The 24678-nt window shown below is 41.9% G+C and overlaps 2 protein-coding genes across 7 annotated transcripts in view; both read left to right on the plus strand.

Moving 5' to 3' along the window:
* Positions 1-4184, plus strand: part of DHRS9 (dehydrogenase/reductase 9) — a 20541-nt gene extending 16357 nt beyond the window's left edge. For all 5 annotated transcript variants that reach the window (XM_005290406.5, XM_042860773.2, XM_024114816.3 and 2 more), the window contains one exon: positions 1281-4184. In XM_005290406.5, the coding sequence (XP_005290463.1) occupies positions 1281-1507 (227 nt within the window). In that variant the 3' untranslated portion in view covers positions 1508-4184. The remainder of the gene's footprint in view (positions 1-1280) is intronic.
* LOC101942616 (retinol dehydrogenase 7-like) lies at positions 2376-22851 on the plus strand. 2 transcript variants are annotated; one of them, XM_065561811.1, is made up of 5 exons: positions 2378-2425; positions 11113-11443; positions 14390-14648; positions 19599-19762; positions 20663-22851. In XM_065561811.1, the coding sequence occupies exons 3-5, from the start codon at positions 14431-14433 to the stop codon at positions 20911-20913; spliced, it is 633 nt and encodes a 210-aa protein (XP_065417883.1). In that variant the 5' UTR covers positions 2378-2425; positions 11113-11443; positions 14390-14430; the 3' UTR covers positions 20914-22851. The 2 variants fall into 2 exon arrangements, with proteins under 2 accessions (XP_065417884.1, XP_065417883.1); XM_065561812.1 differs by lacking the exon at positions 11113-11443 and having other exon boundaries at positions 2376-2425.
* The last annotated feature ends 1827 nt before the right edge of the window (positions 22852-24678 follow it).

Raw genomic sequence — 24678 nt, forward strand, 5'->3', positions numbered from 1 at the left:
TTTCTGATTTACAGTGAACCTCTTTCTTCTGAAATTTGACATAAAAATGTAAGCTTAAAATGCTAGACGTCGTAGAATGACTGTGCACAAAATAATCATTATTTTGTTCCTTCTGCCCATGATACTGCCTATGATTTCATCTGAGTTTTGAATGTTCAGCTTGGCATGTGACCCTTAAACAACAAACATGCATATGCACATACCTTTGACCCAAAGATACAAGCAGAAACAAATGATAGGGGAGGGAAGCGATGTGTGTGTCTTTCCCACTACTACCAGTTTTTGGTAATTCAAATAGTCCAAGGACAAACCTTCTTTGCTCCTATAAGATACTATGGTGATGGAACCCATGGAAAAAACCTAAGGCCTCATTCTGGCAATAGGCTCTGCATGGACAGATCCCTGCACCTGCAGAAAGCTCACTGCAGGATCAGCTCCTCTGATAGATAGATTATTTCTGAATCCATCTTGAAATGGGATCTGCTTATCTGATAACCCTTGGAACTTCCCTACACTCTCCTCCCCTAGTTCCTTTCTCTACAGCTGCCTTTTGTATCTTCTCCCACCCCAGTGAGCCAGCTTCACTGCTGGCATCAGAAGGTGTGACTCCACTCAAGTCAATGAAGTTGCACCCATTTACACCAGCACTGAACCTGGCACCAGAAATGTCTATGTCCCCTTCAGTTCTACTTCTGTCTCTTCCTTCTGAGCAAATGACTAATTGACTTTCCTCAGCCATCATAAGCCAGGTTCTGCCACCCTTGCTCAGGTTAAGTAGTGCCCTACTCCACAAGTGAAATCAATAGGAATATTCAGGGAGCAAATTACTACTCAGCTTGAGTAAGAATGGCCAGACTTGGCTTTTAATATGGACCGCTTTTCCTCCTTGTCTTGGGGAGAACAGCAAGTGCCATTTGGCTCAGTCATGCCCAGAGCCAGCTCCAGGGTTTTGGCCGCCCCAAGCAGCCAAAACAACAACAACAACAAAAGCCGTGATCGCGATTTGAGGCGGCAATTCGGCGGGAGGTCCTTCACTCCCAGGCGGAGTGAGGGACCGTCCGCCGAATTGCCGCCGAATACCTGGACGTGCCGCCCCTCTCCGGAGCGGCCGCCCCAAGCACCTGCTTGAGAAGCTGGTGCCTGGAGCCGGCCCTGGTCATGCCAGAATTGAAAATCAAAGTAACCATCGCAAATGCATGCTGAGGAAATGGGATAGAATTCGCTTTCCTTTCCTTTAGGTCCTGCCACTAAAATGAAGCCCTCGTTGATTTTTTTTGCAGATGCAGCAAGGAAAGAAAAGCTGGTTCAGATGCTTCAGAACACAAACCTCTCACCGGTTGTGCAATGTATGGAGCATGCTCTAACAAGCATTAATCCTCACTCACGTTACATTGCAGGCTGGGATGCTAAGCTTCTTTGGATCCCCCTTTCAACCATGCCTGCAGCAATACAGGACTTTGTACTCCTGAGAAACAAAGCAGAGCTTGCGGACCCAACTGCAGGGTGAATTCTCCTCTTCTATTTACACTTTCCCATTCAAATGGGGATGGCCCAGCTGTCTGAGTCAACAAGGACCAGCCCTTTATTTCAGCCCTGTGCCTGCTGAGCCAAACTGAGCCGGACACCTATTTTTTTATATTTCTAACAGTTTTAGAGTGTCTGTTTCTCAAATCTGTGATACATATTATAGCCATAGTTTTAATCTTATGTATAAGCCAGGCCACATTTATCAAAGAATCAATAAAAAATGAAAAGGTTGCAAAGAAGTGACCGATCCTTCATGTGTCATCTAGCTTTAAGTGCATAAAGCATTAGGAATTGGGCCAAAAATCACCAACTACAAACCTTACAATATTTCGTGTAGGATTTTTCTTTATTCTGGAAAATATGAACTAGAGAGGCCAAAATGACCAGTGATTTGGGGGGCTCACCTTGTGAAACCTCAAAGATGCCAGATTTGCAGTCAGTACCGAGCACCCACACTCAAGTTGGGCACTTAGTAACTTCTGAAAAATGTAGGCCTCAGTCTTTCGATGAAATTATTTCCAGGCAAAGAGACGACAACCTTGGTTTTGCTAAGTGCTGAGAGACTCCTGCAAGGGGGCTTTAACTTGTGTTAAAGTACATGGGAAATAAGGGCACATAGTACATGACAGGAGGAGCTCAGTATTTTGCAAGATTGGGCTCCTTTCGAATTAGACATGACCAGAGTGCTCCAGAACAGCACAAAATTACCTCAAGTCATAACTGTTTAGTGGTTTGCCCAGAAAGTGGTTTCCCATTGGGCAGAAAACTGGCCAATGGCAAAGCCAAACGCTTTCTTTGGTCTGGTGAGTTGTTGTGACATGACTTGGCTAAACATTAACCACCCAATGCCTGTCTAAATATTGCCGGTTTTCAATTTAACTTCTCTGGAGCTTGCAAGGTATGACTCTGCTTTCTGACTACAGCTTGTATTTAGTCATTAGTGTGTTGAGTTCATTTATATTTTGCATGAACAGAATTGTATGGTGGTTGTTTCCCATTAGAACAAATTTGAGGTGTGCTGTACATATGCCTGTGGCTTAGCTATTCTTACTGCAGTGAGTATTAGTGGGCCTGCTATTGTAGATTTCTTTTTAAAATATTTGTACTCATGAAGGCAAAGTGGTGGGAAAGCAAACTCTTTTTATTTAAATCATAAGCCTGATAGCTGCAATGTGAGCATCCATGTGTTGCCACCCCAATAACCTTAGCCTAGGCCAATAACCTTAGCCTAGGCCTGGAAAAGCTGCTGGTTTTTTAAGCTAGAGGTCAGTCGGTCCTTATGTTAGCCAAGTCTTCGGCCTCTGCAGAACTGAGAGCACCAGATTGTGCTTATGTGCTGCTTGTCCTCGGAACTGAACTGAGATCTTTAGATTCATATCACTTAGGAAACTTGAATTCTATTTCCAGATGTTAAAGGAAAGTATTTTATACTCTGAGGGCAGGTCTACACTGCCACTTAAGTCGATATAACTTATGTCACTCAGGGATGTGAAAAAACCACCCCCGCTTGAGCGACGCAAGTTACCATGACCTAAGCGCCGTCCACATCGGTGCTATGTTGGCAGGAGACACTCTCCCACCAACATAACTTCTGCCTCTTGCAAAGGTGGAGTAATTATGCCAATGGAAGAGAGCTCTCCCGTCAGCACAGAGCATCTTCACCAGACGCACTATAGCAGTGCAGCTGTGCCAGTGTAGCACTTCTGGTGTAGACTAGCCCTGAGGAAACCACACCCAGGCTGTTGGAGTGATTAAGGAAGCAAAGAAAATGAGTTTTATCTAAACAATAGAAATAATCCTGAATACATCAATGCCACTGCTCTGATCTTCATTATTTATATAACCAACTATACCTGAGTTTGCATCAGTTCCTTCAGAAGCTCATTCATGATGTGATATCATCTGTGATATCACAGATATATGAAATCTGAAAGTGAAAGTAAGGAATAAACAGAGTTTTGGGAGTGGGTAAGATGATCCTAGATGAGATCCTAAATGTGCCTTATGTAATGTAGCTATTTGAACAGCTGGCTCTTCCCCAAATGTATTATACTACATCATATAAAGGGCCAGATTCTGCTGTCAGCAACACCATTGTAACCAAACTCGTCATTTACTCCAGTGTCAATGAGAACAGTATTTGGCTAGTGACCTACCGGAAATGAGCAAGCCACAGTTCCTTTCTCTGCTGCAGTAAAAATAATTAATAAAAAAGAGCTGAAATTATTATATTTTTATGGAAGTAAAACATGGTTTCTGCTTCTGATTAAGCGCCTGTATTCCCTGCAATGTTAATGGAATTGCCTGTATGTAATAGCAGAACTTTTCCCAGTGACATTATGACTTTTCCTATTGCTCTTTTCCAGACATTTGAACTCATGTAGCTTTATGCAAAACTGGTCTTCAACTCTATTCTAATCCAATTGCCAGAACCATTTTTAACAGTTTGTTCCTCAGCTTGAGACAGAAAGAAAAACAACTGGACAGAATCATCTACGGCCCATATTCTGGACCAATATCTAGCAGGCACTTGTAATAGTAAATGATTCAGAGAATACTCCGTTTAAAATTGCATTTTAATCAATTTTTTTTTATTGTCTCAATACCCTCTTCTGCTACCTCCTTCCTTTAATACAATATTTACTCCATCTAATGAATTGATTTGTTTGGTTATTATGTAAAATTAGTCAGTGGCCCTTCCTCCTTGTAAAATTTATTTCTGGGATGAACCTAAATAATTTTTTGTGCAGCTAAAGAGTTCTTTCGAGGGTTGACCTTCAGGCCACTACATTATGCAATACCTAAAACATTAAATTATCTGTTTACCTAGTTGCACATTAGCTTAAAGTGCTGGGGTATTTGAACCCCACGAAAGGCATTTTGCACACCAAAGCCTGTGTTAAGGATGTTACCATTCCCCATTGATTCTTAATTCTGCATAGTGTTATTAAAATACTTACAGGTACTCAGCTAGTTAAACTGTACACATATAATATTGCATACGGCGTGCATCATGTTGTGGAAATAACTTTTAAACTGGAGTCTTCCATTCTAACAGTTGGGCTACTCCAGTTGAATATTTCATTGAAGAGAAAAAAAACTATCATTCTTAGGGTTAGCTTGTGGCCGACTCTGTGATAAAAGGGTGTATAGAAAGGGCCCAGAAAGTTTCCTCCTATTTCCTTGTGCCCCTCTGTAGAGCGCTGGCACAGGCACTGTCCTTCTGCCTACACCCCCTCCTCCTTCAAACACACTTCTTCCAAAAAGGAAAATAGATGAAAGAGAGAATTCAGAAACATGAAACCAACAAAACACAAGCTAAAGTAAGCTGCTTATTGAGGGCCAGACTGTGACATCAATACTCCCATTGAGTAGTGACCAGCGGCTTGTCTACACAGGAGAGTAATGCACTCTATGGGGGTGTTATTTCTAAAGCACACTAATATGTTGCACTTGAATTGGTCCATGTAAACTCCAGTGATGTACACTAAAGGTTCCCTAGTGCACTTTAACATAATGCTGTTTCGAATGGCAGAACGTTAAAGCGCACTAGGGAATCTTTAGTGCACACCAGCAGGACCCATTACTCTTTAAGTAGTCCCACTGACTGCTCAAAGACTAAAGCACTGTTTGACATGAGTGACGGTGTCACAGTCTAGCCCTTTGTGTTTTCTTGCATTTTAGTCCTCCATAGTTTCATCATTCCCTTTCCCCACCTTCAATCTATTTAGGACTCAAGGGCTCCAGCCTGACCCCAAACATCTACACTGCAATTTTATAGCCCGGCAGCCCAAGCCCCGGGAGCCCAAGTCAGCTCTCATGGGCCAGACCTGGGTGTTTTATTGCTACATAGACATACACTATGTTCCTACAACCTCTCTCACCTCTCAGAACAGAAAGCTTGGCGACATTTGGCCAGTCCTCAGTGAGTGGGTACATGCTGCTTCCCTGCTCATAAACCACTACAAACATGAACGGTCTGTTACTCATTCAGGGGTTGAAAATGGGAATGAGAAATATTAACCTTGATCAATGATGAGGCGGATCAGTGTCCGCCAGGATACTGGCAACCTGCAGGGCAATTCGGTCTCCTCTCTCAGAGTTTTTTGGGGGGTCTCTGTGATTTAATCTTCTGCTGGTTTTGATCCTAGGAAGTTGGGGACTCTCATTCTGTAATTAGATTGAACTGGTACTTCTTAGCCTCACATTTTGACCAGCACCCAAGATGTGACTAATCTTTCACTAGCTGGGAGAAAGTCTGCACTCAATAACAGCAGCAAAAGGGCTAGACTGTGCCCAGCCTTGCTTGGGTGCACCAGGGGCTCCCTGTTCTGTGTTCCCTTACAGGAGTTTGACATAGTGCCTTCAAAGAGTGCATGTGGGGCTCTCTGCTAGGACATCTGCTGGTGCTACCTACCCCAACGGGAGCAGGAAGGTGTGGAGTGAAAGTGAGACCAAGGCCTCCTTCAACATTAACCTCCACACCCATGTTGAAAATGTACCATTCATTCCTCTTTTCCCTTCTCCCTCTTGACCAGTACCTAAACCATGACAGACCTTTACCTCTCACACAGTAACTAATTACTGTAGTTTCCTCAGTAGCCTTTTGTGAGGGACTTTTACAAAATCATTTTGAAAGTCCAGATCAATTGTATTGACCGGTTCTCCTTTACGCACTATTTAGTCTGCCAGGTCTGCCAAAGAATTCTAGTAGACTGGAAAGACAGTTTTTCTTCCCATATCACAGCAGACTGTAATTATTTTTTAACTTATTAACATGACACTGAAGTACGACTCACTGGTCTGTTATTCCCACAATCACCACCTTTTTCACATTGATTACTTTCCAGTCATCTGATGTAGTGACTGATTTTAATTAACTTGAAGGTATTTTAATAATATTTTGCACTCCTAAGGCATCTGTCAAGCTACAGCTCTCAGAGCTTGTTATCATCTGCGATTAATTAAGCCTCATAACACCCCCTGAGGCAGGTAAGTCTTTAAAATAAAATAATGGAGATATCTTATCTCCTAGAACTGGAAGGGACCTTGAAAGGTCATCAAGTCCAGCCCCCTGCCTTCACTAGCAGGACCAAGTACTGATCCCTAAGTGGCCCCCTCAAGGATTGAACTCACAACCCTAGGTTTAGCAGGCCAATGCTCAAACCACTGAGCTATCCTTCCCCCCAAATGTCTATATTACAGATCAGAAACCTGAGGCACAGAGAGATGACAGGACTTGCTCAGGGTCATACAGCAAATAAAAGTAGCTCAGGGGTAGGGAGCCAATTTTGGTTGGATGTATTCTTGACATCATATGACATGATCTTTAATTAAAGATTAATCTTTAATTCCTGAAGACTCCAGGCCAATCCTGGAGGGTTGACAACCCTACTCAGAGGCCTTGACTCCCACTTCCCTATTCCAGCCAATATACCACACTCCCTGTCATTATAACCATGGTGTACGAAACATATACCTTAAAAATGTCTGTGTGTTTAGCATGAATAATGTTGGATTCTTTTTTGCGCCTGGGGATTTGTACATCTCATTTCCTTTCCCAATGCCAGCCTTCAAGCGCTGTCATTTTTCCTTGTACTTTTTCAGACCTAGAGATTCGATTACAAAATAAGCCTGTGGAAGGGATGAGAAATGCCAGCTTTCAACGACGGCATTCTGTAAACGACAAGCTGTCTTGGGCCAGGCTCTACACTCTCTCTCAGAGTGTCGCAGCCCGAGCTCGCATTTTGCCTAAGTAATTTCCATTCTGTTGTGTTCTCTCATATCTCGTGTTCTGAGAGAGCTCGGGATACTGACAAATTATCTCTGTCACAGGTGAAAAAGCTCCCTGTGTGGAAGAGTGCCATTTAGTCACTGATTGGGGAAGCTAAGCAGGACCTTTACACCCCTCCAAAAAGATTTCACACCATTCAGAACCCAGGATCCTCAGCATAAACAGTCAGTACTGAGTCTCCTTTTAGACTTTTTTCTACTACACCTGTTTTCAGTCAGGGGAGGCCCATGACATCTCAAAATAAGGATGCAACCTGACAGCAAAGAGACCTAGAGGAATGCTCCTCCAGGAATAGCTTGGGACTTCTGATGGGAAATAGTGCAGTGGGGGGTCATTTTAACTATGTTTTGCATTATACATTGTATATACTGACAATGTTAAAACATATGTGACAGACATTTTGAATCTTTGGGCAGGTCCAGACTGCCAGGCATGTACTGGGGAGCCATCCATCAGTCACCTTTATAGTCAGAGAGAGAGGTGGAGTGAGAAAGAAGCAGCAGAAGAGAGAGACTATGAGAACGAGAAGAAGAAAAGGTACAATTGGAGATAGAAATTAAAAAGGGAGGAATGTCAACAAGGATTGTCCTACAAAACAAGCTCAAACATCTCCTTTCCATCTACCCCTAAAACAAAAACCATTAAAATAGCAACTCACAGAGTAAGGACTCAGCATTGTAAGGGTTGCACAAACTAGCTCCTAATTATTTTAAATAAAAGTTTAAATTCAGTGAGATTCAGTGTAATTCCCACCCAGGGGGAAAAAAAATCCACCTCCACAATGCTGTATGCTAACACCGGATTAAAAATATAAATAAATATATAATGCATTAACCCAAGTCCCCAGGGAAAGTCACAAATCCACATAGTGTCGTGAATGGTACAGTTTGATTCAGGAGTTCTAATGCAGCTAAAAGACACGTATATGTTCATAGAGCCAGAGAGGTCTCTATTAGCTACATCACACAGCAGGCACAGGAGTAGGCATTTTTCTTTCCAGTTTAAATTTTCACTCAGTTAGGTTCAGATCACCTTTCCCACGCAGTTTATGCATTCATTTCAAAATCCAGAAATGTCCAGCCTACCCCGCCTGGGGCAGCTCTGCCTCTATGAGGGTGGAGGATATGTAGGTCTGAGGATAAAAGAGTGAAGGACAACAAGATACAGGTAGAAAACTCTTTTGCATCCAAATCCAAAATGTAGCTCACTAGGTTTTGTGGCACCGAGGGGGGCGAGGGGAAGCTTTGGGCCAGCTTATAGCAGTCTGCTAGTTGTCATACATCTGTGTGGATTCTTTTCCCAGATGGGGATTTAGCTCTCACAGATTCTAAATGTTTTATTTAAAAAAAAAAGTTGCTGTCAATTTCTTAGACATCATTTTTTCTAGAAATAGGCAACGTTGATCAGAAAAAAGAATTGGCCCTAACCATGATCAAACACAAGAGTTTATTTTCCTCACTTTTTGTGCCTACAACTCCAATCAATGCAAACAGAAATTGTGCACATGTGTAGGGGAAAAAAACAAGATTAATTCCCAGAGGGCTTGATCCAACTCCTGTTAAAGTCAGTGGAGGAACTGAAATCAATGGGAGTTGGATCAGGCCTCTAAATGGGATAAATTCTATCTCCCTAATGAGTCTTGACAATCTCTGTGCTTTGGGAATTACTGTATTTAGGCCAACAAAGCTTAGACAACTTAGGTGGGATACACAGGCATTTAGAATACACATAAGATTAATTCCTGGTAAGAGACTAAAATAGTCATCAGAATGTAAGTCATAATCAACAGCAGGGAGTTGTACCGGGCTTGTCAGCTATTGTACAGTGATCACACAGTACCACAGAGTACAGAATCTACGCTGAGACTTTCAGCAAGGTATCACTGTGCAGATCCTATTGAAAAGCCTTGTGAATTAAAATTTGCAACTTCTTCACTCCAGCACTAGCTGTAACTGGCAAAGACACTGTTCTCTTGGAATCTTATAATGAGCTTGCAGATGTCTCCCCAGAATGTAAGTACCAGCACAAGAACAAAACCAATGTGTAAAACTACAGGCTATATGAGTTTGCAGACTAGTACTAGAACAAATTACGGTGGGGAAGAGGTGACAAAGTGATTCTCAGATTTAAGCCGCTACTTTTCCGGAATGATTTCTAGAGACTGTTAACCAACCAGCTATGGGTTCTGCATAAAACACTCTATTGACAGACATTATTGACTTGAGTCCTACAGACTAGAATCATTTTTGTGCTCCACACAGTGTCTGGTTGGCTATTTGCAGTTAGTACAATAAAAGATTGGGGTTTTCTATGGCTTTTAGAAAATGATCTGATTACTCCAATGGTCTGATAGGAATACGAACACGAGTAAGGACTGCAGGGACCAGGCCTAATAGTTCAGCATTTCCTCTTTGTTTTAATGATCATTTATCCAAATTGTTGATTATTGTGTGATATTTTGACTGTCTACATGAATTTTAAAAAACAAAAGAATTCTGAACTTTAGGAAAACAAAAATTGGAAAGGTGGGGGGGGGTTCATTTAACTACTTCAAGGATTTAAAAATGATCAGTCACATTGCTCTAAAATGTAATTATTTTTTAAAATGCTATTTAAAACTAACAGTCAAGGCTCAGATGGTCAATCTGGGTTCCTAAAGTTAGGCAACTAAAGCCAAATTTAGGCCCCTAAGTAAAAGTAGACTTCAAAGGTGCTGAGCAACCCAGATCCCATCAAAATCACTGATTGCTGCAGGTGATCAGCACTTCTGAGAAACGGACTGTTTCTGTTTAGGGCTCTACCAATGGATTTGGGTATCTAGCTGTCGGCGGGCAAGTTTGAAAACAGCCTCCTTGCCCCCGAACTTCAGTTTAATTCTTGCCCCAACCCAAAGTGCAAATGCATCCAAAGCCAACCCGTGACAATGAAGAAGCATGTGTGAGTGCGGACGGTCACCATGAATGAGAATGTTGTTGTATATTTAAATATGCAACAATAATCACTGTGGCAACTCGTACTGAACAACATTCTTGAACTCCTCTTTCTCACAATAAAGTCAGGCTGATCAGCGATCCCATCAGCACTTGCCTGCTATAAGTATTTCCATTCATTTTACCACTTATTTAGTGAGAGGGAGATAGTGAGAGAGACAACAGATTCAGATACTGCTCTGAAGTGCTGCCTTGCTCAAAAACCAGAGGTTAAAGAAAGCAGATTGCGAGCACCAGCATTTTTGACATTTACAAAGCACACAACAAGGGAGTCAGTGCACTCACCCAGTATAGCCCAGACTTATCTGTTCTCACCCAGAGCTCACACAGTCTCTGTGCTACGAAGTGAAGAAGTGCTGTGGGTGGCAAGAAGCAGATGATCACACCGAACTGCACTCCTTTGCAGCAGAATTCTTCTCTCTCCAGCAGTACCCTCACTAATCAGAAGTGTTCACAACAGGAGGCTCTGCTGCTAGTGAGGGACATGCTTCCTGTCATCCTAAAGCATTCTCCAACCACCTTGCAGACTAGGGAGAAGAGCAAGTGAAGCTGCATCTTGAAAACAATGAAAATCTATTGACAAGGAAGTTTAGAGAAAGGCTCTGTCAATACATATATTATTCATGGACACCATTCAAACTCTGCCCAAGCATCTAAGCCTGTGCCCCAATTTACTCACAGTAGGACAGAAAAAGCTGGAAGTAGACACAATGCCTTTTACAGGAGCTGTATTTAAATTGGAGATAGATTTAGTAGATTTACTCCATTAAGTTCCCAGATCTCTAACATTATTTTTTATAGGCCTTGCTTTCAAACTCGGCGCAGATAGGAATTTTGGCTTCCATACTTTTCCTCATTATTTGCTGGCTCATCCGAGACAGTCTTAACGTGAAAGACCTGAATGGAAAACACGTCTTCATAACTGGATGTGACAGTGGGTTTGGAAACTTGCTGGCTAAACAGCTTGACCAAAGGGGATTCCATGTCATCGCCGCGTGTCTAACAGAAAAGGGAAGCCGAGAACTACTAGCCTGCACATCCCTCTCACTGAAGACTGTGATACTGAACTTAACTGACTCCATCAGCATTGACAATGCAGTGGAGTTTGTGAAACAAGAGACAGATGGGGAGGGTAAGTGGTATGGCCGCAGTCCATACGAATTACTAAATATAGTCCAGTATAAAACAGAAGTGTTCTGGTAGTAATCTTCCATAATAACCACACAGGAGTATTTCTTGTGCTGATTAAAGTTGTACTTTCTTCAGTGCTATGGTTCTATCTAGTTAGGTATTTATTAGCACCAACCACCATAGTTCCAAGAGTGTTTTATGTTCCAAAAGCCAGTTTCAACTGTTGCCCACTTTTATCAATCAGGGGACTTCTAAGTATCAGATTCCTTGATATTTTAACAGTCAGAAAATATACTTGAACACGTTTTTAAGTCTCACTCAGCTGTAGGTAAAGAACTCAGCCACCCGCAGGTCTGTCACTGAATGACCAGACAGGTTAAAGTGTTCTCAAAATACTCAAAAACCAGTGGGAGAACACTTTAACCTGTCTGGTCATTCAGTGACAGACCTGCGGGTGGCTATATTACAACAGAAAAACTTCAAAAACAGACTCCAACGAGAGACTGCTGAGCTGGAATTGATATGCAAACTAGACACAATCAACTCCGGTTTGAATAAGGACTGGGAATGGCTGAGCCATTACAAACATTGAATCTATCTCCCCTTGTAAGTATGCTCACACTTCTTATCAAACTGTCTGTACTGGGCTATCTTGATTATCACTTCAAAAGTTTTTTTTCTCTTAATTAATTGGCCTCTCAGAGTTGGTAAGACAACTCCCACCTGTTTATGCTCTCTGTATGTGTGTATATATATCTCCTCAATATACGTTCCATTCTATATGCATCCGAAGAAGTGGGCTGTAGTCCACGAAAGCTTATGCTCTAATAAATTTGTTAGTCTCTAAGGTGCCACAAGTACTCCTGTTCTTCTTTTTTTATAATGATGACACTGACCGTAGCAATTAAAAGAGGCATTGTCCAAATCCATCATTCCCTTTGGATTGTTACTACAGTGGTGTTTCTTTGTACCAGATAGTGCTACTATGCACACCAGTGAGTTTAATGATGTGAAAGAGTGAAGAACGTGTGTCTCTGAATACCTGTGAACAGAGAGTTTAGATCATTACTTGGCTTCTGTTTTTGGCAGAAAATGTTAAAAAGTCTGTCTTGGTTCCTAACCCAATGAATTTTTTCTGCTATGGCAAGATGTCCATTCCTTTCTTACCTTCACATTAGCATTAGAAATAATATACTGAGTGCAGACTAGTTATTGTGAGTAAGGCCAAGAGGGAACACAACAACTTTATTTAGCTGAAGAAAGTATATAGTTGTAACTGGTACCTAGAAGCTGGCAAAGTTGATAACTGAGGTCCAAAAGCAAAGCAAAACAGTTTTACCAATAAGGCATTTTTTTCATTTGAATAATCAGGTGATAACTTCAGTTGTTCTAAAGTCCAAAATCAATTCAATCTTCGTATTGTTCTGACATGTGTTACCTCCAGTGGTGGAACTAGGAAAAATAACCACAACTCATCTCGCCAGGGACTTTGCTGAACTCCTCTCCACATACCGTATCTGAAAAGCACTGTGGTCTCAGTCTAGTCTACATGGGACAGGCAACCGCAGCGAACACTCACTGTAATTCTCACTCTAGCCATACAATCAAAGAGGCCAAGCACTGCCTTAGCAGGGAGTCTACACTATCCTCTTTCTCTAGAAATAGGCTGTCCTGAGCAGGGTTCTGTAACATTAATAACATGGCACTTATACAGCACTATTTATCCATAGAGCCCAAAGTACGTTACAAAGGTGGAGAAGCATTAGTATCTCTGTTTTACAGATGGGGTAATGGAGAGAGCTCCAGGCCCATTTAGCGTATGTCTACACTGCAGTTGGGAGCAAGGCTCTAAGCTCAGGTAGGCAAACTCATGATAGTGAGGCTCATTTTAGAATTCAAAAGCAGCCGTGTGCATGTTGCAGCAACAGTGGTGGCATGGGCTAGCTCTCCCAGTGCCACAATGTCACACAGCTATTTTTAGCATGCTAGATCAAGTCCCACTTGCACCAATCTGTCTCCCCGGGCTGGAAGGCTCACCCCCACCTGCAGGGTAGACACACTCTTCGGGTCTAGTACTGAGAAGGACTGGGAAGCCATGGCTCCAACTGAAATCATTTCTCCATTAATATTTTACCCCGTTCTAATTTAGAACCATTGACTAAAGCGTTAGGAAGGTGAAAGTGTTAGTCTGGATCTGTAAAAAGCAACAAAGAGTCCTGTGGCACCTTATAGACTAACAGACGTATTGGAGCATGAGCTTTCGTGGGTGAATACCCACTTCGTCAGACGTCTGACGCAGGACTGCCCAGAGGATTCAGGGGGCCTGGGGTCTTCGGCGGCGGGGGCTCCCCGCCGCCGAATTGCCGCCGAAGCCCCGGCACTTCGGCGGCGGGTCCTGGGGCGGAAGCATCCCCCGCCGCGGGTCTTCAGGGCACTTCGGCAGCAGGTCCTGGAGCAGAACAACCTCCCCCCCCCCCCCGCCTCCGAATTGCAGCTGAAGACCCGGAAGAAGCTCCGGGGGCCCCCGGAGCAAGTGAAGGACCCTGCTCCAGGGGCCCCAAAAAATTCTCGTGGGGGCCCCTGCGGGACCCGGGGCCTCGGGCAAATTGCCCCACTTGCCCCCCCTCTGGGTGGCCCTGGTCTGACGAAGTGGGTATTCACCCACAAAAGCTTATGCTCCAATACATCTGTTAGTCTACAAGGTGCCACAGGACTCTTTGTTGCTTTTTACAGGAAGGTGAAAGAAAGTTTGCCAGCTGTACAGTATAAATTTTTTTTAGTATAAATTCAGACAGTCATGAGGAAACCCAGTCAGCTACATTCATCTTGTTAAATAGTGTGCAAAATGTGAGCTCTTGCAGTCTATTGCCATATATCCTGTCTCCAACCCCACTCCCTGCTGTGATATTGGCACGTACTGAACGTGATATTTTTGGAATACTCTTAGGCCTCTTTGGTTTGGTAAATAATGCCGGAAGAGCAACGCCGATGGCACCCACCGACTGGATGCAGATAGATGATTTCAACACAATTCTGGATGTTAATCTGATAGGGTTGATTGAAATCACCCTGAAGCTTCTCCCGCTTTTGAAAAAGGCTAAAGGAAGAGTAGTCAACGTTGCCAGTGTTATGGGTCGCTTGGCATTTTTAGGTGGTGGCTACTGTTTGTCAAAGTGGGGCGTGGAAGCTTTCTCAGACATCTTACGGTGAGTCATTAGAGATGAATTTGTGATGCTAGTTCTGGCTTTCAAATGCTCTACAGTTTGTAGTTGTTTGAATCTGAGCCTGTGGTTGAGTTCATAATAGTTTAGAGACCAGATGTGAAATTCTGATCCTCACCAGAGTTTGGGTTGTTCCCTTTAGCAGGGGGTTAGTTTGGAGTTTTCTCTAATATTATCCCATTTTTAACAGCATAAACCTTCCTGTACAAAATCCTAGAAATGCAGCTTTGACTCAGCTAACAAGGTGAAAACCCAGCAGAGTTAACATCTGAGATGTCTTGCTCTGTGTAGTCACTTTACCCCTATGTCTGAGGCTGCCTTCACCAGCTGGCGCCCTCTTGTGGCTGTGTGGGTGATACCCTGAGTTTGATTCACTTTCTCCCCTTCACACAGTCAATATTGATTTTTTGTTATGACCCCAGTCCTCCAGCCAGGCCCTTATTAGTTGCTACCCTTTAGGGGTAATAAAGGGTGAGGAGGAGTTCAGTGGCTCTAGTGGACAATTCTAGGCCATGCAGGCCTAGGGTCTTTTCTTGCTCCAAAGTCTTTACCGTGCCTTGTGTTGGAGGGTAGTAGGGGAACCCAAGCCCACCCACTCCACTGGGTTACAGCTCAGGGACACTGTCTGAAGCAACTTGAACCAGTTCCTCCCAGACCCTTGCTGCTCCCTGAGCTGATTCCTACCTCGCCTCCTCACTAGGCTTTCCCCAGTGCTCTTGTTCTGGTACTCCCTCTCTTGCAGCTCCTTGCCAGTCTGTGGAAGGGGTCTCCTCTCTGGAGTTCCTCTGGCAGCCCTTTTATCTTTAGAGCTGTTGTGAGACTACCAATCAGTCCCATCTGAGCAGGCAGCCAATTTAACTAATAATTTCCCCTGTAGAACTGTATCAGATGCCTCACTGAAATGCAGGTAGAGAAGATCTACTGCATTTCCTTTGTCTAACAAATCAGTTATCTTCTCAAAGAAGGAGATCAGGTTCGTCTGGCACAATCTACCTTTTGTAAACCCATGTTGTATTTTACCCAGTTACCATGTATCTCTATGTCCTTAACTACTTTCTCTTTCAAAATTTGTTCCAAGATCTTGCATACAATTGAGGTCAAACTAACAGGTCTGTAGTTTTCTGGATCACTTTATTACCCTTTCTTAAAAATAGGAACTATATGAGCAATTCTTCAGACAGAGGGTACAACCTGAATTTACAGGCTCATTAAAAAATGTTGCTATTGGCCTTGCAATTTCATGTGCTAGTTCCTTTAATATTCTTGGATGGAGATTGTTTGGGCCCCCCCGCCCCGATTTAGTCCCATTAAGCTGTTTGAGTTTGACTTCCACTTCAGATGTGGTCATTTCTACCTCCACATCCTCATTAGTCACCCTGCACTATCTCTCTAAGCTCATCATTAGCCATATTGAAAACTGAGGCAACGTATTTATCTAGGTGTCGGGCTATGCCTAGATTATCCTTAATCTCCCCTGCATCCCCAGTGGTTAGCGCTTCCACTGCTTTCCTAGTTTTCTTTTTATTTATATGACTGGTTTCAATTCCCTTTGCAAGTCCAACTCTGCTTGGCTTTTGGCAGTTCTCACTTTATCCTTACACTTTCTGACCTCCAAGAGGTAGCTTTCCTTCCTAATCCATCCCATCTTCCATTCCTTGTAGGCTTTCTGCTTTCTCTTAATCACCAGTTTGAAATGCTTGTTCATCCAGATTGATCTGCAACCCTTCCCTACGAATTCTCCCCCTTGCTTGGCATGCAGGCTTCAGCTAGCTCCTGCAACTTTGACTTAAAGTAATTCCACGCCTCCTCCACATTCAGATCCTTGAGTTCTTCGGACCAGTCCACTTCCCTAACTAAGTATCAGAGGAGTAGCTGTGTTAGTCTGGATCTGTAAAAAGCAACAGAGAGTCCTGTGGCACCTTTAAGACTAACAGATGCAGCTTTCATGGGTGAATGCATCCGACGAAGTGGACATTCACCCACGAAAGCTTATGCTCCAATACATCTGTTAGTCTTAAGGGTGCCACAGGACTCTCTGTTGCTTTTCCTTAACTAATTCCCTTAATTTTTTTAAGTTTGCCCTTTTGAAATCCAGGACCCTAGTTGCAAATCCAGTCCTTCAATTTAGTTTAAACTGAATTAGCTCATGATCACTCGAACCAAGGTTGTCCCCTGCAACCAGTTCTTCTATGAGGTCGTCACTACTCACCAATACCAAATCTAAAATGACATCACCTCTTGTTGGTTTGGCGATTATTTGGTGAAGAAATGTGTCAGCTATCACATCCAGGAAAATGTCAGCCCTACTATTATTAATAGCACTTGTCCTCCGATCTATAGCTGGGAAGTTAAGTCTCCAATAATCACTCAATTCCCAGTAGTATTTATTTTATTAAAAACATTAAAGAGGTCTCTATCCATATCCAAATGGGATCCTGGAGGTCTGTAGCATACCCCAAGCACTAGCCCAGGGGTACCTCTAGTAGCTTTCTTCCCCAAAGTGATTTTGCCCCAACAGATTCTGTCTTATCCATTCCATCACTTCTAATTTCTTTACAGTCTACCCCATCATTAATGTACAATGCTACTCCACCACATTTGCCTTTATTTCTGTCTTTCCTGAACAGCACAAACCCTTCAATACCTGTACTCCAATCATGATTAATATTCCACCATGTTTCTGTTATCCCTATTATATCCGGTTTCACCTCGTGCACCGGTAGTTATAATGCCTCCATTTTGTTACCCAGGCTCCTTGCATTGGTGTACAAACATCTTAACTGTTGCTACTTGGCTTCTCCCACATTCCTTGCCCAATTGGATACAGTCATTCTACTGCCAGTATTGCCTATCTGACTGGTTTCAACACTATCCTTCCCCTTAATGTCCATTCTCCTACCCACTTTCTCCATTGCTGAATCATTTCTTACGTGATTTTCCTCCCTCTCAATGTTAAAATCAGCCATGGAGATTACATGAGCATCTCCCAACCGTCTCCCCCGAGTTTCTAGTTTAAAGCTCTTTTAATGAGTTGTACCAACCTCCATCCCAGAAATCTATTTCCCTCCCTACTCAGGAGGAATCCATCCCATGAGAATACTCCTCTGTCCATGAATACCTCCCAGTGATCAAACATCCCAAAGCCCTCCTTATAGCGCCACTGCCTGAACCATCTGTTGATCATCATGATCTTGTCTCTCCTTCATTCTCCCCCTGTAGGGACAGGTAGAATCCCACTGAAGGTCACCTGAGCCTCCATTTTCTTAAGCGTGTTCCCTGCCCTGGCATAGTCTCCTTTGATAGAATCTAGTGAGAATCGAGAATCTAGCGAGAATCTAGCTGTATCACTTGATCCCACATGAAGGACAATCAGTGGATTCTTTTCTGCTCCCATTAGGATCCTTTTCAGCCTCAGATCCACATCCTGCATCTTCGCTTCTGGCAGACAGCACACTCTTCTGTTCTCTGGATCAGCTCTGGTGACAGGCCTGTCTGTTCTTCTCAGTAGGGAGTCCCCAATCGTATAGACCTGCCTTTTCCTGGTGATGGTGTGAGTCTCCTCTAGTCTTATTCCTGTTCTTTCTGGCTGCAAGTCCTCTTGTCTTTTATTCTCCCTTGTAATGTTCTGCAAGTCATCCTGAATCACCCTGGGGCTCTGAATGGGGTATCTCCATTGACTCGTCTCCTCTTCGTACAGGACTAATGGCTCTTCTCTTCTTCCTTGCCCTCTCACCTTCAGTTACTGCCTGCTATGCCCCTTCTTCATTCTCCTGCTCTGCAAACCAGCTCCTGAGCTCTATTGCTCCTGCGCTAGACGGTCTTTTCCTCTGCCTGGTTCTTGTAATCACATGCTTCCACTGGCCTAAACTTCCTTGTTGCCCCTTTTATCCTTAACTTCTGCTGTCTTTGCTATCCCATAATAATCTAAGCACTGGTGATGCTGGGCAGCAATTAGGCTGTCGTATGTAAAAGATACTTATACATAACTTTGGAATATTAGACTCAATGAGTATCCGTCCCTCTGCAGTCAATGGTGCTATGCTGATTTACAGAGGCTAAAGAGCTGATCCAGAGGGTCCTCTCAACAGGCCGGTAGAATTGGTAAAATTGACTGGGAGCAGTTGTGAACATTCAGATAAAGCAGAATATGCTCCAAGAAACAAATTTAGTGGCTGATGTGCAAGAGTGTTCAATTCCATTGCATTGTTTGGAATGGCACATGAATGAGTCAGCTCCCCAAAGGTCTCTGGAGCTGCCCCTTAGGGGAAAGAAGCAATTTTCATGGTGAAGGAGTGAAACTGCAATGCAAAATATAAACTGTAAACATCTGCTCCCTTTCTTATTAGTTAACCGTAAATGAATTCACTTTCAGCACATGAACATTTGTCCAATGAAATCTAGAGTTGAGACTCCTAAACCAGTCAAATGATTCTGCCCAACTGTGTTTTGCTTTCAGATTCTTTCAGGTTGTTAATGGCCTACCAGCAGAAGTAGATTATAACAGAGCAGCAGGAACTGGAAACATTTCTTTGTATTCTACATCTTTGAATAGAAATGTACAGCGTTTCAGCTAGATGTGTGGCTCAAATGGATTTGGGAGTTACCTTGATCCTTACTGTTCCTAAGCAAACCACACAGAATAGACGTTAGTATACCTGCTGCTGCATTCAAGCGCTCTTCGTAGCTAGATTGTATAGTTCTCTGTACAGTGGGTCTTTTCCTGTGATGGGTTACAACAAAAAGACAATATGCTATATAATAAAGCTAATTTGCACTTTTTTGACATTTTTACATAACCAGAAATAAATCAACATTTGATCTTTATGTTCTTAAGGTACACACTTTCACTCTGGTTATTACAGAACCAAATATTTAAAGAATTGTTGGGTCTGCCAGGATGAAAACATTTGCTATTGTGTTTTATTTCCATTCCAGGAGAGACATGCAGCATTTTGGAGTGAAGGTGAGCATAATTGAGCCGGGATGTTTTAAGACTGGAGTAACTAGTTCAGAGGTCATTGAGAGAGACCTGCTAAGACTTTGGAACCAACTAACTCCTGAGGTCAGAGAATCCTATGGAGATAAATACTTCGTTGAGTGTAAGTACAAATACTTAACATCACTGGACTGGACTGGACTTGGCTAACCTTAGTCATGGACTGACCATTATTTCCTTTGGAGTACAACTCTCCTGTTGGAGTGAAGGGCTTAATCTCTTGGTGCACCTGTTAGATTGGTGGAACATGTTCTGGTTCAGATAACTCTGGGAAAGAATGCTATTCAGCTGACAGAGTGCTCTATTGATGGCCTGGTAAAACATATTATTGTCCTTTGTCCTCAACGACTGACAGCTAGAGAGCCAGTGGCAGGACACCTCCTTGATTCTAGGGCGTTGTCACGTCTTTGCTTTGCAGGACACTCCTCACTCATCCAGGCAATTCATCACAATGTTGAAGAGTCAATATACTTCCCAATGCTTTACAGAATAGCTTTTCTTTCTACATAGGATTTCCGATTCTTCTGTTTCACTAAAGAGTATTTCCTCTTCTGCTGCAGGATTTCCTGTTCTGCTGAAGATTAGGTTTGAGTTACTCTTACAGGGTACAAGAACATTTGCAGCGAATTAGAGGGCCTGAGGAAGTTTCAAGAAGAAAGAAAGTGACGTTTACTTATTAAATATACTTAATTCAGGCTACAAAAGGCAGGGCGATAAACAGCAAAACTTGGAAACAGATGTACAGTATACAAAGCCTGTAGTTTCATAGATTAATTATGGGCTATTGAATATTTGTTTCTTGAGCAGCAAATAAGCAACTATTACTAACATAAAAATAGAATGATTTCTAAAGCTTTACAATGCAGTTAACAGTAACATTTGGGGGTGGAGAGCATCAATAGCTCTTCTTGTTCTTTTACAGAGTTTTAGCTGTCAACAATTTAAAATTCTTTTATCAGAGAATGTTTCATAAGCATTCAGGGATTTATTTTCTTCCCTGCAGATATAAGAGCTCAAAGATTTTCAATGAAAAGATTGTGCGACTCTGACATTTCTAAAGTCACAAAATGCATGGAGCATGCCTTGATAGCAAAATACCCCAGGACACGCTATGGATCTGGATGGGATGCAAAGTTCTTTTGGCTGCCCCTCTCCTATGCACCAACCCTTCTATCTGATATGATGTTGCGTATGCTGCTTCCAACTCCAGCAGCCAGTAGGAAATCAGTATCCAGAGTTCAACTTGATGTTTAATATTTAGTACACTAGGGTCAATGCTAAAGTGATGATTGTTATTCTTTTCAAAATCAGCTGTTCACTTTCCTACCTGACAGCTTTAATTCTCTTCAGAAACCACTTTCATTTTTATTGAATTTCAGTCTGGAGAAAGTTTTTCTTTGTTATATTCATCAGAGATATATTTGCAGTATAACATTCACCTGCAGAGCTGGTCAAATAGTATTTACCAGATAAAAAGTTTGGTGACTTTGGGCCTTTTATTTCCTGAATCAGTCCTTCTATATGCACATCTGTTCTGCTCTTTAAGTTTGACCAAACGTCAGCCTATGAATTATATGATGTTGGTATGCAAAGTGCAACATTGTTAATCCATATATTCTAGTGGATAGAATATACATGTTCTATAAGAACACATTTACTCAAGAACTGATACATCTATTCATGTTGAATATGGGTATTTGATTTGATCAAGTTTAAGCCATTAGAGTTCACAGCTTTGTGAAGTTCAGTGGCTGGTGTGCATGATTCAGTCAAAGTAAGCCCCTAGCATTTGAAAAATATCCACAAAAAGTTAGTTCCAGTGCTCAGCTACCTCTATGCGCCTATTTACCATTCAATAGGCAGCTACTATAGTGGGAATAATACACAGGTTATTTCAACAATATGTAATATAGGTGACAAGCAATCAAAGACAACTGTTATCCATTACCACAATATTTATACATTACCCTGATTCCTAATTTTAGTGTAGTTTTATCCAAAAAGTAATACATATGTATATGATGCCTTTTATCCTGAGGGATCCCAAGGGGTCTTGCATTTCACCCCATGCTAATTTTGTGAAGCAGATCATTTTGTTTATGCTGTCATCGATTAATATTACTATATGCAATGAAGCATGGTAAAATACCACTTGCTAAGTGCACTATAGGTTTTTTCCCTGATAAGCCGCTGGCAAGTAGCTGACATGATGGTGTGCATGATGGTTTGAAAATTGATAGGGTAAAGGTTTCATTTACTAGAGATTTGAGTTGCTGATTAATGATTAATATCCAGGTCAATTAAGTTTACAAAAATATCACAGCAAGTCAGAACTTAGAATATGTGTGTGTGTTTGTGTGAAATTAAAGTACTGCACTCAGAGTCTACTCTCTACCAAATGTCTTCAGAGGAAGCAAATTTATTTTACCTCATTTGACGATAATCACACATTTATAAATATTTTTCCCTGTCTGGTCTGATGGCTTGAAAGAGACTACATCTGAGAGAAACTAATGTCATTTATCACCCTAACAGTGGCAGATTACAAAGAGAGATTGAAAGTTCATAGAAATCAAGCCATCTTTCAAACATCAGTCTAGTGTTCAGAAAGGCAACAAGGGATGGGGATCATAAAGTGAAAGAAATCAGAGAATAAAGCTGTGAACAAAAACCTTAAAGCCTCTGCTGGACTGAGTACCATAGCTACTCTCCATTCATTGACTCGTGGAAGGGAGGGGAAGCCTTTGCTATACCTTTTATTGAGGAGGAGAGGAAGCCCAAACTGGTGCCTGGGAGTCCCTCTGCCAGAAAAAGAAAGTTGTTTTTTTTAAATCATGAGCAAACATATGCACTATATAAACAGTACAGCCCCGAAGAGACTACATTTTATTTGTGTTTGACAACTTACAAATCTTGTGAAAAAACCAGTTACTATATATTTAAAGTGAACATGAGTTTTAGCAGTAGATTTTCAGCACGGCTGAAGCTTTATGTCTCTGGGTATAATTTGCAAAATTGACACCTGCATTTTTTATGGGTGCAAAGGGATGCCAGATTTGGGAAACATAGGCCTCAATATCATCTCTCTCTCTAAAAATTCAAGTATATGAACTTTGTGGGTTTGAGGTAGTTCTTTCCTTCAAAAAAAAAAAAAGAAGAAGCCACTTTTAAAAAAACATCTTATTTTGTAAACTGTTCCACGGATTACTAGGAACATCTTAAAGTAAAGCCCTGCGGTAAAATGGAGTTACCAAGCCATTATTTGTTTTGCTCAGGTCTGTACTGCCTGAATATTCTTAAAGCACTAACTACACTCCCTATGTCCTATTCCACCACAAACTGAGCTCAGTGTAATGGCTTGGAAAGATCCTCTTTGAAGTAGTCCCTTCTTTGGTAGTTCCAAAATACTGATCAGAGACATTATAACAGAACTATGTACTTGAAAAGGTTTACAAATCTGAAGCCAGATCCTCAGCTAGTATTAACTGGTGTCGCTTAGTTGAAATGAATGGAGTTACACCAATATATACCAGCTGCCAATCTGGCCCCTGATTTTACAGAATAAGAGATATACTGGACATGCTTACACAGGTTCATTTGTAAAATGCAATTTATTACACAATTTTTGTGCAAAAGACACTGTTCATAACTTTTCCAGGATGTAACAATTCTTATGTATTGTAGGATATTGCATTATTCTTTAAATTGTGAATAAAATGTATCATAGAAAAGTTGTAAAAATGATAATGATTTACAACATTCCAAGCCAACTTTGGGGTGAGGTGCACTCATGCACTAAGTTAAAATTGCAAGCAAATTATGCATGAACGGAGTATATCTTCTGAATCACGCTTCCGTGCAAATCTGCACCATCATTAAAATCAGTTCATGATTACACCCGCATGAGTTTCATGAATCAATGGGTACAGATTAAAATAGAGGGTTTGGCTTGAACAAAAGTGGATGTGTTTCTCCAAAGCAAAGCCTTTGAGTAAGCTGCCTTTCAAAACCAACACAAAAGCTGTGCCAGCTACACCAATACTATTATTCCAGCTGGAGGAGGAATAAAGCACCTAGGTGCAGCAAGCCCTATTTTCTCTTGGCACACAGACACCAGAAAGAGCCATGTCATCCAGGTAAAAGGTCAGTTGGCATATTGTGATTCTTGGCTAGCACTCCCACAAGAACAGGAATATTAGAAAAACATTTGGCCCAAGAAGTAAGACACACCACAAGGATGCAGGGAGACAAAATTTGACTCTCGCAGACATTTCCTTGAACTGGAGGCTTCCAATGTATTTAACAGGTGAAGTTTAACACAGCCATAGCAAATACATGTGTTGGTCTGAGATCCCGTTTTTGTGCATGTGGATTTTAAGTATCCTATTACTCTAATACACCTACGTTGACCAACACAGTGACAGGCATTCAACCTCATGAGAACAGAGATTATTCTGATTATTACCTCGTCAGAACAGAGATGACTGGATAGGGACTCATGAAGGATATTAACAATAGTGTTAGCAGCAAGATAGTGTAGGCATTAACTTGCATGTATTTTGTCCAGGGAGGTCTACAATCACTAGTATGATATGCACATTGGAGCGTACAAGCCAAAGTTTGGCCTTCTGTGATTTACTGGGATTGGAGAGCTGTGCAGCCAGAGCACAGGCCTGGAAACCAGAAACTTTCCACCTCTAATCCCAGTATTGACACCGACTCCTTTTATGGCTTCCAACCAGTCAGTCTCTTTGCCCTCGCTTCACAATCTGTAACTGTGAATAATAGTTTCCTACTTTACAGGGATGTTGTGAGTATTAATATGTTAGAATGGGAATGATTTTCATCTCATGCTTTACCAAGGTATAACTGGCTTTAATAGAGTTCTGATTTACCCCTCAATGTGTAACTAGGCTCAAATGTTTGGAAAGTACAAGTACTTTTATTAGTGTTCTCTAAAGCACTGCTTTTTTTCAGATTGTACTGAAAGCTCCAGATTATGACAGATTTGTACGGTGC

Source organism: Chrysemys picta, chromosome 11, assembly GCF_011386835.1.
Source record: "Chrysemys picta bellii isolate R12L10 chromosome 11, ASM1138683v2, whole genome shotgun sequence".
NCBI lineage: Eukaryota > Metazoa > Chordata > Testudines > Emydidae > Chrysemys > Chrysemys picta.

Excerpts from the sequence above, each read along its gene's own strand:
- LOC101942616 (XM_065561812.1), top strand. The coding sequence starts at position 14,431 with ATGGCACCCACCGACTGGATGCAGATAGATGATTTCAACACAATTCTG. Across the intron at positions 14,649-19,598 it reads GCTTTCTCAGACATCTTACG|GAGAGACATGCAGCATTTTG; the intron begins GTGAGTCATTAG and ends TTTCCATTCCAG. Across the intron at positions 19,763-20,662 it reads AGATAAATACTTCGTTGAGT|ATATAAGAGCTCAAAGATTT; the intron begins GTAAGTACAAAT and ends TCTTCCCTGCAG.